Raw genomic sequence first — 16,205 nt, 5'->3', positions numbered from 1 at the left:
GAGTAACTCTTTTCTAATGGCTTCGACTCCTTGGCCGTTATGAAAGCCAAGGTCTCATTAGTAAACCAGCAGAGGCTACCACAGAGGCCATTACATCAGTCAGACCGTGTGTAGACTTTGAGCCATTAGGCCTGATACATATGGGGAGCTAGCAGAGAGAGATAAGGATTTCATTGCATTACTGAGTCCATTATGTGCCACTGGGGAGAACAGCATTAAAGTTTGTGGTCTGATTAAATTTAGCACTGCTGAGCTGAGAAGACAATTAGTGTATACAGCACACCTCCATCCTCAACGTAGTGGTGCAGGTGGCCCTTAGAATAAAGCTGCCAAGATATGCATAATTTACTCGCTGCAGTGGTCATATTGGTTTGTGTCGTGCTTATTTGTGTTTATCTTATATTTTAAAAATTCATGGATGCTGTTCTTTGTTGGTAATTGCAGCCACACAAAAGTAATTTATAGAGTGCTGGGTTATGGCTGCAGAGCAATTTGTAGATCTAGTTACCTCTTTAAATGCAGAATTACTCAGAAATCATGCTGGCTTGCTGGTTTCTACATTGGACTTCCCAATATTGGATGTATTCTGTTATTTTATGAAACATGCAAGTAATTCACCTCTGGTAAATATTCATTAGAGTACAACCATGTCCTAGATCAAAAACATTAGCAGAAGCTTTCATCTATCCACTACTTTGATGCTCTTCAGGCTGTTATTTTAGTTTGTTTAAGGGCAGTTTTTGGTTGTTCTTACCAAATCTTACCATTTGGACAGAACATGTGACTATTCCATTTTTTTTCCCCCTTAATAGTATATATTTTTAAATAAAACCAGAAGGTTGCTGCAGTTTTGTTTTTTTTTCTTCATTACAAATCTACCCACAATACAAATTAAAATCATCCAAGGGTGAAATTGTACATGGAATCCTGCCTCACAGATTGGCTGGTATTGCATCTCATTGGCTGAGATGAGAAACATTCAGAGAGGATATAAATACAGAAATGTCTCTCAGTATGGCTACTGTTTGTGTTGAAGGTAATTTGCAGCATGGATTTTATTGCTAATTTATGGCACAGCTCAGCTTTACTGGTGGTACTTTCTTATTTGTATATATTCTAGAAGCTTCTTGGATACAGACAGCTATAATTTTCATTTTGCATTGTACTTTTCATTAATCATATAACCGCAAGACACATTGGCAGTGTGCTAAATCAGTACACTGTCATACAATCACTAAGTGCAGGAGAGCTTTGAGGGAGCTAACACCATCAATTCCAGCTTTCAGCAACTATGTCAGTTCATTCTGGCAACACCTTATATATTTCTGATATGTTTTTATTTATTATAATTGATTACATCCTATTGCAACCTTCTAATTCAAGCAAAAAAAAAAGAACTGTCAGTGCCTCAAATCATACAGAGAACCCACTTTTAATAGAAACTTTACATTTATTAAAACTTTGCTTCATTTTGCTTTAAAAGTAATTCAACAAAGAGCAATTGTCTAATATGTATCTGCATGCCTTTATGTGAAATAAAACTGTGAAGACTGATTTATCATTTCATTTACAAAGAATCAAATCTTTCTTACCCATGAGTGATTGTTAGCATAGTAAAAGAAACACAAAGAGATCTCTGTACATGCCTTAAGATTCAGATTTTATTCAAAATCTGTGCAAAAAACAACACTTCAGTTAAGCATGTGTTTTTAAATATGTGAAATATTCAACTGAATCAATCATTCAATAAATGAAGTGACTCTCTTTTCAGGCTATGCTTGATCCGCAAATCCTTTTTGACCTTTTCCTGCCCCCCATCATCTTCTTTGGGGCTTACACCCTGAATCAGGTGAGATAGCTGCGTCATTAAGACGTTTGATGAAAACTGGACCACCAGATTAAAACATAAAATAAAATTGTATTTTGTGCTGCCTCATTTATGGATGTGTTGTTGGCAACAGATCTTGTCTGTTTCATGTTTTCCTGACTGCATCTGCCTTTTGATTCATGTTCTAGAGCCGATTCATCAAGAATCTGGGCTCTATTGTGACCTATGCTTTTCTGGGCACCATGATCAGCTCCTTGTGCATAGGGTAAGTGTTCTGCTCATTCACACTGATCAATACCACGCAACGCTAGAATGTGTATCTCAGCTTCATAGGTGATTTTCCAAGTATCTTATGTTTTACTCTGTTTATGTCTATGTGTAGACACAAACATGTCATATATGCAGGAACTCGGTTTCTCCATGTACTCATTATCCACTGTGTTGCTGTTGAAGGACAGATTATGTTTTCAAGCTGCAGCAAAGCAGCTAGTTTTGATATGTAATGAGCAGTTTTATTTCTGCAATATTTAATAAAAATAGCAACTGGTTCTTAACCAGATTATTTCACTCCTGAATCAAGACCAGATTATCTAAGTTAGTTTTTCTTGATTGCTTTCATCCAACTGACAATTCGTACTCCACATTATCAAAACAGCTAACTCAGGCCTAAACAGCTGCACTCATGGTCAAAGTGACATATTTTGTTTGCAATAGGCTCTAACCAGACCAAAACTTTTAAAACATGAAGCAAAACCAAATATTATCTTCAGCCAAGTGTTTGAAATTTCCAATCAACCATTACATAATGGACAACAAAATATGGCACTTGCTTATCACTGCTTTCAAAGTGTGGGAGAGCTAACCCCTCTCGGAGGGAATGATAACTGCAAAATAAATTTCTACTATTGATTCTCAGTCTCATCTGCATTAGATCTATGCTGGTAAAGAACAACACAGGGATGGCATGTTTAAGGGCCCCAAACTGATTATGGGAAGTGAAAATTTGTGGGGTGTACAGTGAAACAGGTGCTTCAAAGGACTTATACTGATTTTGGTAGCTTCTAATAGTTTGAACAGGGGATTTCTGCTTTGTTACTATAGTAAGATAATGGCGTTTGGACTGCTTGAATGGCATCTGTTAAATGTCTTGCAAAAGGGTGGAGAAAATATGTCAAACCAATGAGAAATGGTTCCTACATTTGCAAGAGAAATCATCTGGTCTGTTGAGCTTCTGATGATGACAACTAAGTGGATCCTAGTTCCTTTAAGCAGATCCAAGCAATCAAGAAAGCCTGTAGATCCTACAGTTCTAGATTGTTTATTTATTCCAAGGGTATACCCCAGGTCCGATAAAAGTTGCTGTTTTGGGGTTAGGTTGAGAACTAAGGTGTGAGCTGAGTTTAGTTTAGGTTTAGAGTTAGGCATTTACACTTAATGGTTACATTTAGAGTACAAGTCAGGATTAGGCTATGGAAATGAATGCAAAATTAATGCAAGTCAGTGCAAAGTACTTATGAAGAAAGAAAGACATACTATATGTGTGTGTGCGCGCGCGTGCACATGCGGCCGTGCGCATATGTGTGTGTGTGTGTTGGTGTCACTCATGCTTGTGGTGTTGGAGAGTGCAATAGAAGATCTGCACTCTTATCTGTGTAACTCAGTTTTTCCTTCTTTGTTCAGCATGTCTAACAACAATAAATGCAAATGTGAAAAGAATGAAATAAAACATAATCCAAAATTCAATGTTTGAACAGCATGCCAGTACATCGTGCTGTCCACTGCTACATTAAAAACACCAAAGTAATACTGTAATATTTTAATATTTCTGTAGTTGCGTAGTGTACAAAGTAGATAAATGTGAGTCCATTTTCTGAGGTCACTTTATGAGAGTCACCAGATTGACTGTAAATGGAGAACCATGAGAATGAAAATGGTTTCCAGTGTACAACAATGAAATCAGTTTGTGTGTGAGACTTAGGCATTTTCATTATTTATTAATGTAATTCACACACAATATTTTACAATAAGCAATAATACACCAATGTACAAAAGTTTAATATGCTAGGGTAATAATTATTTGCTTAGGAATACAACATGGAAATAGGAATAGACAAAATTTAATTCATTTTTAGTTAATACTGCAATTTATTTGTCAGTCCAAGTAAAAGTTACTATTATCATATTTTGCTGGTGTGACCATCAGTTTTGCATCGCTGTATAACATTTCTCCTTGCTTTATTGTGCATAGTGTTGTTAAAGCAAGAATAGCACAGGTGCAGCAAATAACATTAATTATGTTCTGGAAGTGCCCCAGTCATCTGGTTTCAGTGTGTCAGTGTTGGTGTGGTAGCTGCACCATGGAACTGATGGACTGAGCTGTCTTTAATCACACCTGTGCAGCTTATCAAGTGATGCATTACAATGTCTGCAAAAGCGTTTAGTGTGCTGAACTGTGCTAAAGATGTTAAAAGGTCTTGGAACCATCTGACTCTGCTAGGGGAGCCAGAATATTTGGATTTTTTAACATCAGCTACTGTTCTGATATATAGTGTTGCAATTCTTTCCTGAAAGCACTAGATGGCAGTCTCTGACTTTGTTAGCTATTTAGACCCCTATTAGCGAAATGACTCCAGCCACAGATAATGTCAGCCATCCTCTAACATCTGTTGGAAGTTGTTGTTTTTTTTTTTGGATGGGGTTGACTTCAGAATTAACTTTTTTAGTGAAAGCGTTTGGACTTTCATGATAATCTTCAGTAGAATAAAATCCAGTGGTTGCTCTTAAGATACGCAAAATATTTCATAGGTTCTGCTGCAAGAGATCATTCTGAATTCCAATCACAAAAATGGTAATTTCCGTATGCTAGCTGCTTTATCTAGCTGTTGATTAAGACATTGTGCTCCCCAGAACAACCACTAGACATGTTGGGGAACTTATACACATGCTTCACTAACTTCAGACATTTCCATGCAAGGCAAATCTCAGCTTACTACCTCTGGTATGCATTACGTAGACTTCAAGATTGTGCAAATACCGAAATAAAATAATGAAACATGGAAATGAATCATTCTAAAGATTTGCATATCCCTAAAGTACTACTACACAGTAGGAGGAATGCTAGACCATTACAAATATAGCATCTGTGCAGACATACTACACTATACATTGCAGACTGAGCCAGCCCAATATTGGAGGACCTTAGTAGAATTTGACATTAGCAGTTAAAATAACAAAAAATATATCTGGTTTTGTGTTTAAAAAAAAACAGCAGAGAGTATGCCTTTTAAAAACTGCAGACAACATAATTGCTCTCCAGATTAGCAGAGTTGCTGTGGATGGTAATGCTGTGGGCAGTAAGATTCTCCAGTATCAGTCAGTTTTGCAACAAATATGAAGAGGCTTCTGACTGAAATATGTTGCTGTATCAGAGTCTCATGACAGCAACATGCCTTGGAAGATGTCATCAGTTGTCGGCAAGCACTGCTAATCCAACTCATTTGCTTTTGTTGCTCTACTTTAAGTCACTGTCTGATTTAAAGAGTGTGTTTTTCTGCCCCAGCTGGTTAGAAAGCCAGGTAGAGACACACAAATAAATTATCAAAAATCATACATTGTGATTTCCGGATATTTTTTTTCTTTTAGATTATGTCTCTCACAGAGGACATGTACCTTAGATGAACATTTCAGACCCCTCTATGATTTCTAAGTGGGAGCACTTGCAAAGTCACAAGGTGTTCAAATACTTATTTTCCTCAAAGTAAATCAACTAATTTCTAACAGGGTTAATTTCTTTCTGCTTTTTGTTCTTAGCTAAACCATAGTTTTATTGAAAATATTGCCTCTGGCTTCATCTGCTGCTTTGGAAAAGATGGAGCTTAGCTTATCTGTACTACATTGAATAGTTTTATGCTCTTCGAAAGCATTTCCTGTTAAACTAATTAAGCTTATTCACTTGAACTCTTGGCATAGAGTTCCCGATTTAGTTAATATATTTTATTGTCATGTCAGTTCTTTGCTTGTGAAAATTGCACCCAGTAATTTGTTTGTTAGGGAAACCCACATTCTTAAGATCTCACTGACATCCATCCACAACTTTAGGGAAAAGACAGGAAGACACAGTGTGACCAACTCAACTTGTCGATTACATTATTATTAGTTAGAAGCAGAATTTGAAACTGAAGCTAAAATTCTCTTAAGTCTACAGCCCAATATAAACTGGGTTAATACATTTTAAAATTGACTAAAAAAACAATAAAACTGCAATTACTTCACTTTACAGCCTGATCCAGAAATGTGAGTTTAGTTTATATGATTTCCAAACAGATAGTGTTTCCTCTTCTTTTCTGTTATGTTTTTCTTCTCAAACTGATTCAGTGCCACTGGGAGGTAAGCCACTTACCTCAAACCCTCCCTGCTCTGCACAAGATTAGAGCTGCTGATATTTTATTGAGACACCTGTGTGGAGTTTACAAACCCATGTTTAAAACCTGCATTTAACCTTACATTAGGTGTTATAATGCAGGCTACCAGTCAATGGTATTGCTTGTAATGTATCATGTTTGAGAACATAACAGGCAAATCTGCCAGACACCTGCCTGTTTCTCACTGTGTGTGTGTGTGTGCCTGAGTGCCTGACTCTTAACTGGCATGCTCATACATGTGCACGCCCACAAACACCCCACCGGTGGAAACACAATCACCCTAACCTCAAATCTCCCCTTAAGATTCATGAATAAGGCAGCTTATGTTGTTCAACCTGAGGACAGTGCTTTAAATCCTGACCATAGGGACACGGTTGTGTGCCAGCTCCATGGTAACAAAGTGACACTGAGTGCTCCCCAGAAGACTCAGTGGCATATTGATTATTACGGGATATGTCTTTGCTAACTGGATTAGGACTTAACACACCTCGGTTTTCGATTCAGGAGCTGGCCTGCAGTTATGAATGCTGAATAGAAAAGTTTTTTTTCTTCTTTGCCTTCAGAGTGCTCACTTTTAAAGGCAAGATAAAGCCAGGGACAGTTGGAGTTTGAGATTTATTCTACAGCCGAGCTCCAGGGATGATAAGAAAATTCTTTCTCTGTATTGTTCTGCTGTGATGCCCTTCACAAGGTCTTCTCAAAGTTTTTTGTTAAAACACTTCACATACAGAGTTTTCAGTTTGCATCCAATTATTGTTTAATTCAAAATTAAACTGCAAATCGTGTCTGTAGACTGAGAATGAAAAAAAAGGTTGTTTTGTTTGTATTGCTATTACTATCTGGAAAAGGGTCAATGCAGGCCCCTCAAGTAGCCTAACTACTTGAGGGGCCTAACTACTTGAGGGGGGGAAGCCCTGCTGCGTTTAGCAGGATGACTGATAGGTTTGCACCTCCTTGCCCTTCCAGAAAAAAATGAACGCAGTGTGTTTTTCTCCTGTCTGTTTGATCCCAATACCAGGGCCCTTGTCTACGGCTTCACCAGACTCATGGTGCTTCTGAGACGAGCAGCAGATGGAGAGTTCTCCCTCACTGACTGCCTCCTGTTTGGCGCAATTATGTCAGCCACTGATCCTGGTAGGTGACCTACTGACAAAATTTTCACATAAAAGTTGTTTTCCTTTCTACCAGCAGAACTGATCTGGCTTCATGCAGATATACACCACACATCCCACACAACAAGTGTCTTATATGAAAAGGGGAAATGATTAACTTTAAATATGTAAAAACGAAACACTTTTATAAGAAAATCAAGATCTATAATATGTTGTAACACTTTACATTATAAATAACCCATTGAACAAAATCGACTCAAATGCTGTAGGAATAAACAACAAACAAACAATGAAAACTATAACCTACTGCAAAATGAGATGCTAAGGGCTCCCAACTGCTGGACTTAATGCGTCTACCTGTGTTAGTGCAATATTCTTAGAGAATCTAGTGCAGAATTAAAGCAGATAGCAAATCTGTTGCAAGATATACAACAGATTGCTCTCCTATGTGAATTTCTCTCTGTGTTCTCTAGGACATGTTAAAGCATTATTCAATGAAGTGACTGTGACAATGATGAAGTTCTTGCTGCAGATGAATTATTTATACCAATAAGTGATCTCGGTGAGCATCAAAGGGAGGATTTAAATTGTGGTTCAGCTGAGAGGCAATTCTTTTCAATGCCACGCTGTGCTCATTCGTTTTGACCCCCGTGCATTCGTCACTTTGATTAGACTCAAACTGAATGCCTAAAATTGCAAGGCCTATAGGCTCTGTATTGTGCTGTCAAAATATAAAATCAAACCCCAGACCTTCTGATTTTTAATTCAGCATTTTAATGTTCAATCCTGCATATGTTGGCTTAAATTTGTGGCCTTCAAGAAGATTTAACAATTAAGCTATACTGCTAGCTGCATATAATCAGATATTACCCAATTAAAAAAAAACAAGGAATAAGAGCTTTCTTACCTCTTAAACATTCCCTACATTTTAATGGATGTAATGGGATTTTATGCAATAGACCATCACAAAGTATTGTGTGATGAAGAAGTGGAATGGGGATGAATCATGATTTTAAAACGTTACTGATCTTCTCCAAATGTAAAAAGAGAATCACACAAATCCAAACAAACCAGGACATGGCTGTTCACATAATGGTAACTCTACAAAAGCTGCAGAGATCCATATTCAGGTGGGAGGACAGCTATTTCTGCTCTCAATAAATCTGCTTTTCATGGAAGAGCATCCCACCGGCGTAATGCTTGGCTTAAAAAGCAAACTGCACATCCTTTTTAATACACCATCCTCACAGAGAAACTCGGTACTGACAGCATCATGGTGAGGGGAGAGAATATGGAGTTCATGGGAAGATGAGTTGAGCAACATAATGAAAGTGACCACATTTATGCAGTATGAATACTTCTGCATGGCCTTTTATCTTTACATAATAATTAGTTTAAGGCAATCTAAGGTTCAGTAACATCTAGCCATGATGTTTTAGCTCACCGCTTCTCTTAAACTCAATTATTCAGATTTATTCTTCTTTTCCAGAGTATGTTGTGCAGCTTGTGGAGATGTGGATTAAGCATCTCCATTTATTAAAAAGTCTTAAAACAAATTCATGTAATTAAAAATGTTTCAATATTTTCCTAGCTTTTGAAAGTTGAACTTTTCTTTTTCATATTTACTATGCACAAGGCACCTTTGTTTTAAGAGTAAACTGAAATCTATGGTGTAAGATGCCGGTTTTACACTGTGGTGTTTACTTTAGCTCAGTTGAGCTACTTCCTAATTGTGTGACTGTTCCAAGGCAAAAGACTTCTTGATATACTTGATATACTACTTCTTGAAGCAGCACTCCTCCACTACCAGCATGTAGTCTGGTTTTAGCACAGACATGCACCACAAAACAAGGGCCAGTAGATAAACTTTTTTAACAGACATAGATAATCCATTACTTTAGCCCTGAAACTAATATTAAGTCATAGAGGACAGAGTGGTGAGTGACACAGAGACATATTATCAGAAAAAAAGTTGGACTGTATTCCTAAGTGGCTAGCTAACAGTTAAGTAAGTTTGTTTTAATCTCTTCATGCACTCATATTATTAAATTGAACAATTGTATTTATTCATTCATTTCTTTTAGAGTTGCAGTCATAAAGAACAGTGTTTAGGACATGCTTTAAATACCTCTTCTTCTACAGTGTTTATTCACAATAGCATATGTCAGTTAAAATTATTTATTAAAATTATAATGAAGTCTCCAAACAGTAAGATACCATAGAAACTGAATATCTATGACAAAAACAGAATTCTCATGTCATCTTAAATACTAATCAGGATTAGAACAACATAAATCAATCTGGGTCTTCACAAGACAACTGCTCGTTCAGCTGCACTCTCAGGTCAGTTTTCCTGATTTGGTGGCACATGTCATCAATTCGCCACGCAAAAGCATCAACCTTGACCAAATTGCTTCCATCCTGTCTCTGAAAAAAACCTTTTTCAGGATCCTTGCTGTAGTTTGTTTCATTTCTTACTTTTAAGCACAAAATAATAAACTGTAAACAGCCTTAAGCACATTTTCAGATACTTGACATAGATTTTTGCATTTTCTTCAAAACCAGTGCCTGGTTAGTTTGTGGTAAAAGATTCTTCTTTGGTTAAGAATGAACATAATATTGAAAAAAGTTCATAGGGGAAAGTTAAGACCTTAAATATTTTGTTGGCAGTAGGAGCAAATACACATTTAAATCTGCTTTAAATGTCATGGAAAGCCTGCTTTGATGCTCCTTTTTAGTATGCATCATTTGATTTTACGAAATAACCAGTTTTCTACGCAGTCTAACTGTTCTCCGATTTAAATATAGGACCAATAGTTCAGATCAAAAAGTGGGAGGCCTGCTGTGCCACATTTATAGCTTCAGGGGTGGTTACTAAGGGTCGGTGAAATTCTCACTTAACATGAGTATTTTGCAGTTCCTTGTTTCTTCCTTTCATCTTAGAGTTCATATTTTTGTAATTCTCCTCACATGAAAGAGTGCGCACATGCAGTATATTTTTGTCTGGGCACTGTAAACTTTAAAATAATACCAGATTGTAAAATTTTTTCGCAGTACAAATGTAGTTTCCCTTCTGGGATATTACTCATTGAAATAGATTTTTGTTTTGTTTGTCAACAGACAATCATCCCAAAACCCAGTTCAAAGCTGGCCAAAAATACAAAAGAAGAAAAGGATTAGATCCTTAAACTTTATAAAAATTTATGAAGTGTGTCTAAAAGCTAAGCCACTGCCAGGATGCCAACCAATTAAAATGAGCTCTACCATTTCTGCCAGCTCTTTTAATCTGCCAGGAGTCTACCAGAAGCTTTTTGATGGCATCTAAGAGTGCATAGTTTCTCTGCAACTTGCTAAGGAGCAGTTAGCAAGATAATATTGAGAGTATATCTATACTTCTATGCACCCCGTTGATTAGATAATTTCAGTAGTTGAATGAAACTGTATAGTCACTCCAGTTTGAATAAAAACATCAAAACATTCCCAATAATTAGTGAATGTTCATTTTTGTCAGAACTGCAATTTATTCAGGGCTAGTGACTTTCTAAAACTTAAAAAACATTGAGCCTGGTAATAAGTCCATAGCACAATTTTGATTAAGAAGAGGTACAAATGTTCCATCCTTCTTTAAAACCTCAGTGGGGCCACAAAACATAAACTACACCAGATCAGGACATTCAGACTTCAAAAACTCTGACCCAAAAGTTACTTTGAGCACAATTTACAATATAGCATTTATTGGATTGCTATAAAGATTTACAGACTTCATTTTTGTAAGGTGATCAGTTAGCATGGAGCATCACTTACAAATCCTCCTTGCGTTCCCACACTGAACTCAATAACTGTTGACCATTGCCGTTATCGTTATGGCATTGATTTTCCAAAAATGCTTCCATCAAATTTACATTAAAAAAAATTCTTTGATGTAACCTCTTCTGAAGTTGTACAATGATTGCCCATCAGAAAGCTTAAAAGCTTGTATTTATAACTTTACCAGTCAGAGCGTCACACATTATAGCAATTTTTTCCCACTGTTTATTTTGTATCACTTTCAGCATCATCTGCCTAATTTGCTCAAGTAATCAAGCAGATCTTCTGCTTTTTTGCTTCACATTGTCACAATCTTTGTGACAATGGATGCTAAACGTCTGCATCCTGGATAATTTGACCCGATAAGACTTATTTCGATCCTCTCAGCTGTGTTATGTTGGAGATAATTGTATATTGTCTACCTCATGGTGTTGCTGTGGAAACTGACAAACACTTGACAGCTGTAGGACTGGTTGCCATGACTACACTGCCACCCTCCTTGTGTGAGAGGAGATGATAGTTTTTTCTTTCTTTTTTTTTTTTTTCATCGGCGTCTTCTTGTTTTTGTCTAGCAGCGTAAGTGTTACACAACATACTCACACCAGTCAGGCACTATGGGAGCGGGAAGATGGAACAATCCTTACTCCAGGCCCTGAACTCAGAAGAACTCTAAGCCCATCAAAGACCAAAGAGCCAGATCTGTCAAAATATATCTGGAGGCAGTTGTCTCGCTATTGTCAGTCTGCTCATTTCCTGTCTTTTTGCCCCTTGCTGGCCTGTCATTTCCCACAGGGCCAAACATTACTGTTAGAACTGACTCTTTATTCAGATCACAAACTTCACTAAGGCTAATTCTGTGGATTACTTATGCACTATGGTCCCATCAAATGGGATCTTAAAAATCACATTGTATATTGCCAGCGTAGTACTATAGAAGGTCACATGCATCTGCATCCAATGTAATAATAGTCTGAAATGTAATATTATGTTATTTGTGTCACAAAACTTCCATTAAAGGATATATTTGCATTGTAGAAGATTAACCAACTCATTGTGAAGTGTACAGGCAAGTCTAATTAGGGTCAAGATTCCTTCTGAAACATTTAGGTCACCTTCTAGTGCTGAACAGCTTACAACATCCACAAGCATGACTGGCGAAATGTGTAAAAAGCCTGTTTTTTATATATATATTTTAAGTTCTGTCTCATGTCTTTGAAGAGTGTTTGTCACTTTTGATGAAATTTGGGAAAATTGTATTTTCCCCTGCACATCAAAATACCAGTAGAATGAACCTAGTAACAGGCATCTTAAAGACTTCATAACATTCTGGTATCATTAGCTTTCATATCCAGGGTCCTCTGAGAGGATGCAAAATTATCTCCATGTAGTGAGAAAAAAGTTAGTGATCATACTCATTTTCACAATTTTGGCAAATAAAAATGTATTATATTGACATCTAGACTAATTCTTATATTGAATTAAAATGAGACACAGCTTTTGATTTATTGTTTCTAATTTTTTGTTAGAAAAACTTGTTTGTATTTAGCTGTTTTTACTCCCAATAACCATAAATGACTTGCATCTACTTTACTACTGTGTGTAGTTTGATATCAGTTAAATTATAGATGTTCTGTAACGACTAAAGAACACAGGTCAAGGATAAAATTGTGAAGAAGTTTAAGTCATGGCTAGATTATTTGACATTCTGACTAATTTTAAATATCTCTGAAGATTTTGAAGAATATCTTTTGAAGATACTGAAGAACTGAAGATAATGGCACAACTGCAAACCTTTGGAAACTTGACTATCCACCTGCACTGGCATTCCAGGCAAGGAGGAGGTCCTCTTTTAATTACTTGCAAAATACTTGAAAGAACTATAACACGTCACATGAGCTTGGAAACACCACTCGCACTGTAAAACATAGTGGTGGCAGCATTATGCTGTTGAGGTGCCTTGCACGGAAGCTTATCAGAATTGATGGGAAGATGGGAACAAGGCTGTTAGTAGACCAACAACAGGTTGCCTAAGACTTCAATTAGTCCGGAGAGTTATTTAAGATGTGAAGCCATTTGTGCATATTGTCAATAATGCCCTCTTAAGACAAACTGTGCTAAAAAATATATAATTCCTATTAGATTTCTTCTTCATTAGGCACACTGTAAGCTAAGAGCACAGTTGCAAAGAGAAACATCTTTTTGGTTTAAACACTGTTTATATTTTACATATAGAATGCTACGGATACCTAACATCATTATTCAAGACACACCTATGTGGGGATCTCAAATATGTACCAATGAATGTCAAGCAGCGAGTGCATCTTATCAAAGCAGGGAGTTGTTTGCCAGCAGTTCATCCACATCAGGTTGCAACTAACTTTTTCTGCATGTTTTAATAAGCTGATTCTAAAGCTCAAGCCTTTCTTCCTTCTTCCACTAGCAGCATCCTCTTATTCCAAGACTGCTAGTTGTTGTAAAGAACACATGTATATTCATGTTTTGCAAGTAGCACTGCAATGTAGAACATAAACTTGTGCCGCTCTCATAATAAGAAAAGTGTAATACGCTGTATGGTCAAGATAAACACAATCAGAACATCTGTTGTTTTGCAGTTGCACTTTGTTGCCAGTAGGTTTAGTTCTATTCCATTTTTTAGTTATGTGTTCTAACATCCAAACACATTTGAAATGTTGACAAAGAACCATTTATATGCAACTATGATATTATTTTTGAGAAATTATCATAAATCAAGCACAAACAGAATTCATTAGCAATGCTAAGCCTTAAGTGTTCTGTTCACACAGCGGATCTTGATGCGCAATTCCAGTTTGTTGCTGAAACCCTTTTTTTTTTTTTTTTTTTTTTTACTGTTGTTGGTTTTACAAACCATGCCATTCAAGTAAGGTAAATAAAGATAAAAAATACTCCAAATAACATATTTTTCAACCTTCACCAAGAGTACCCATACGTAAAAAAAAAAAAAAAAAAAAAAAAAATATATATATATATATATATATATATACTGTGTATATATATATAAGAAAAAAAGTTCCCAGAGCTGCAAATCAGCTGAGTTAAACTTACATATGCAGAATATATATATATATATATATATATATATATATATATATATATATATATATATATATATATATATATATATATATATATATATATATATATATATATATATATATATATATAGCTAGTTATAGCTGGCTGGATAGCTCAATAGATAAGGCATCGGTATATCACCCGAGAGGGCAGGGTTCGAATCCAGTCTGGGTCCTTAGGCAAGACCCTTCAAGCTACTGCCTACCTCATACCATGAGAGACACAAAAATGCATAACATGCCGGCTCAGACGTCGCCCGGCCAAACAAGGTCTGCGTCAGGTGTTGGGGAACCAGAGCACCTTGATGACAAATGGGCTACTGGAACAAGACGGAAATGGGCGAGAGATGAAAATGTGGATCTGTTGGAATGCTACTACTCAAGTAACCCTAATCAGAGAGGTTACATGCAAAGACTGGTGAAGGAATGGTTACTTCGACATCCCCAGTCAACACTAAGCGCTAAACAACTAGTAGCTCAGTGTTCCAACATCCGCAAACGGCAACTGCTATCACAACTTGAGATTGACGAAATACAACACAAATGCTACGGCAAAAAGGAGGAACCTGGATGTCAGAACTGTGGGGACTTAACTACAAGTCCCCACCCAGTCAGGGGATACACGGCCCCATTGAGCGAATCAGAGCTGAACGAGACTTTTTTTTGAGAATGACAACCCTCGGCTGAGTGAAGTACCAAGAATGGAGATCTTGGGAATTATCAGGGAATGTTGAGGATACCGACTCAACATTCTCATTGAGAATGTGAATGCAGCATTGAGAACAATCCCTACCAACACCATAACAGAAACCAATGAGCTGATCTACAACTCAGCATCAGTGATCCTTGAGACACTTGGCTATAAGAGCCGCCATGAGACCCAATACCCACCATGGAAAAGACGGTTAGAGGCTAAAATCAAGGAGGGAGCCAACTGTCAGAGCTCCACAAGGGTACAATGAAAAGACCAGTACAGGCAGATGCCCATACCTGAAGCACTCGAAACTTGGAGATACACAAGGGAGAATGAATCCAGAAGGATTAACCGGCTCTGAACAATACTGGAAAGGCATATGGGAAAGGGAGGCGTCCCACAACAGCAATGCACAGTGGTTGATCTCTCTACGAGAGGACCATAATAACCTCCCTGAGCAAGCCTTGGTAACCATCACTGTGACAGATGTCCAAGAAAGAGTCTCAGGTATGAAAAACTGGACAGCACCAGGGCCTGACATGATCCATGCCTACTGGCTAAAGAAACTCACTTTGGTCTGCGACTGGCAGACCAAATGAACCAGCTGCTACAAAGTGGGACATAGCGGCCAAGATAAGCAAACGCATGGCTTGGATTGATTACAAGAAAGCCTATGACTCAATGCCGCATACTTGGATCATTGAATGCTTAGAGATGTATAACATCAACAGCCTTCATTGCAAACTCGATGAAGCTGTGGAAAACCACCCTTGAAGCCAACTGCAAACCACTTGCACAAGTGTCCATCAAATGTGGCATATACCAAGGAGATGCTCTGTCCCCGCTACTGTTCTGCATAGGCCTGAACCCCCTCAGCCGAATTATCAACAAGACTGGCTACGGATACCGACTCAAAAATGGGGCCAACATCAGCCACCTTCTCTATATGGATGACATCAAGCTGTATGCCAAGAGTGAGCGAGACATCGACTCACTGATCCACACCACCAGGATCTACAGCACGGACATTGGGATGTCATTCGGACTAGAGAAGTGTGGTCGGCTGATCACAAAGAGGGGGAAGGTCATCCGCACAGAAGGGGTCTCACTCCCAGAAGGAACAATAGCAGACATAGAGGACAGTTACAAGTACCTAGGTATACCACAAGCAAATGGCAACCTCGATGAGGTCACAAGGAAAGGAGCCACAGCTAAATACCTCCAACGAAT

The 16,205-nt window shown here is 37.5% G+C and overlaps 1 protein-coding gene across 1 annotated transcript in view; it reads left to right on the top strand.

The window, feature by feature from the left end:
- The window catches only part of LOC106699607 (sodium/hydrogen exchanger 9), a 76,999-nt gene that overhangs the window by 4,754 nt on the left and 56,040 nt on the right, over positions 1 to 16,205 (top strand). Inside the window, exons 3-5 of the mRNA XM_023326022.1 lie at positions 1,772 to 1,849; positions 2,017 to 2,093; positions 7,268 to 7,383. Coding sequence (XP_023181790.1) covers positions 1,772 to 1,849; positions 2,017 to 2,093; positions 7,268 to 7,383 — 271 coding nt within the window. The remainder of the gene's footprint in view (positions 1 to 1,771; positions 1,850 to 2,016; positions 2,094 to 7,267; positions 7,384 to 16,205) is intronic.

The sequence above is a fragment of the Xiphophorus maculatus genome, chromosome 21 (genome assembly GCF_002775205.1).
Source record: "Xiphophorus maculatus strain JP 163 A chromosome 21, X_maculatus-5.0-male, whole genome shotgun sequence".
Taxonomy (NCBI): Eukaryota; Metazoa; Chordata; class Actinopteri; order Cyprinodontiformes; family Poeciliidae; genus Xiphophorus; species Xiphophorus maculatus.
Note: the sequence above shows the minus strand (reverse complement) of the source record. Positions and strands in the feature narration are given on the sequence as shown.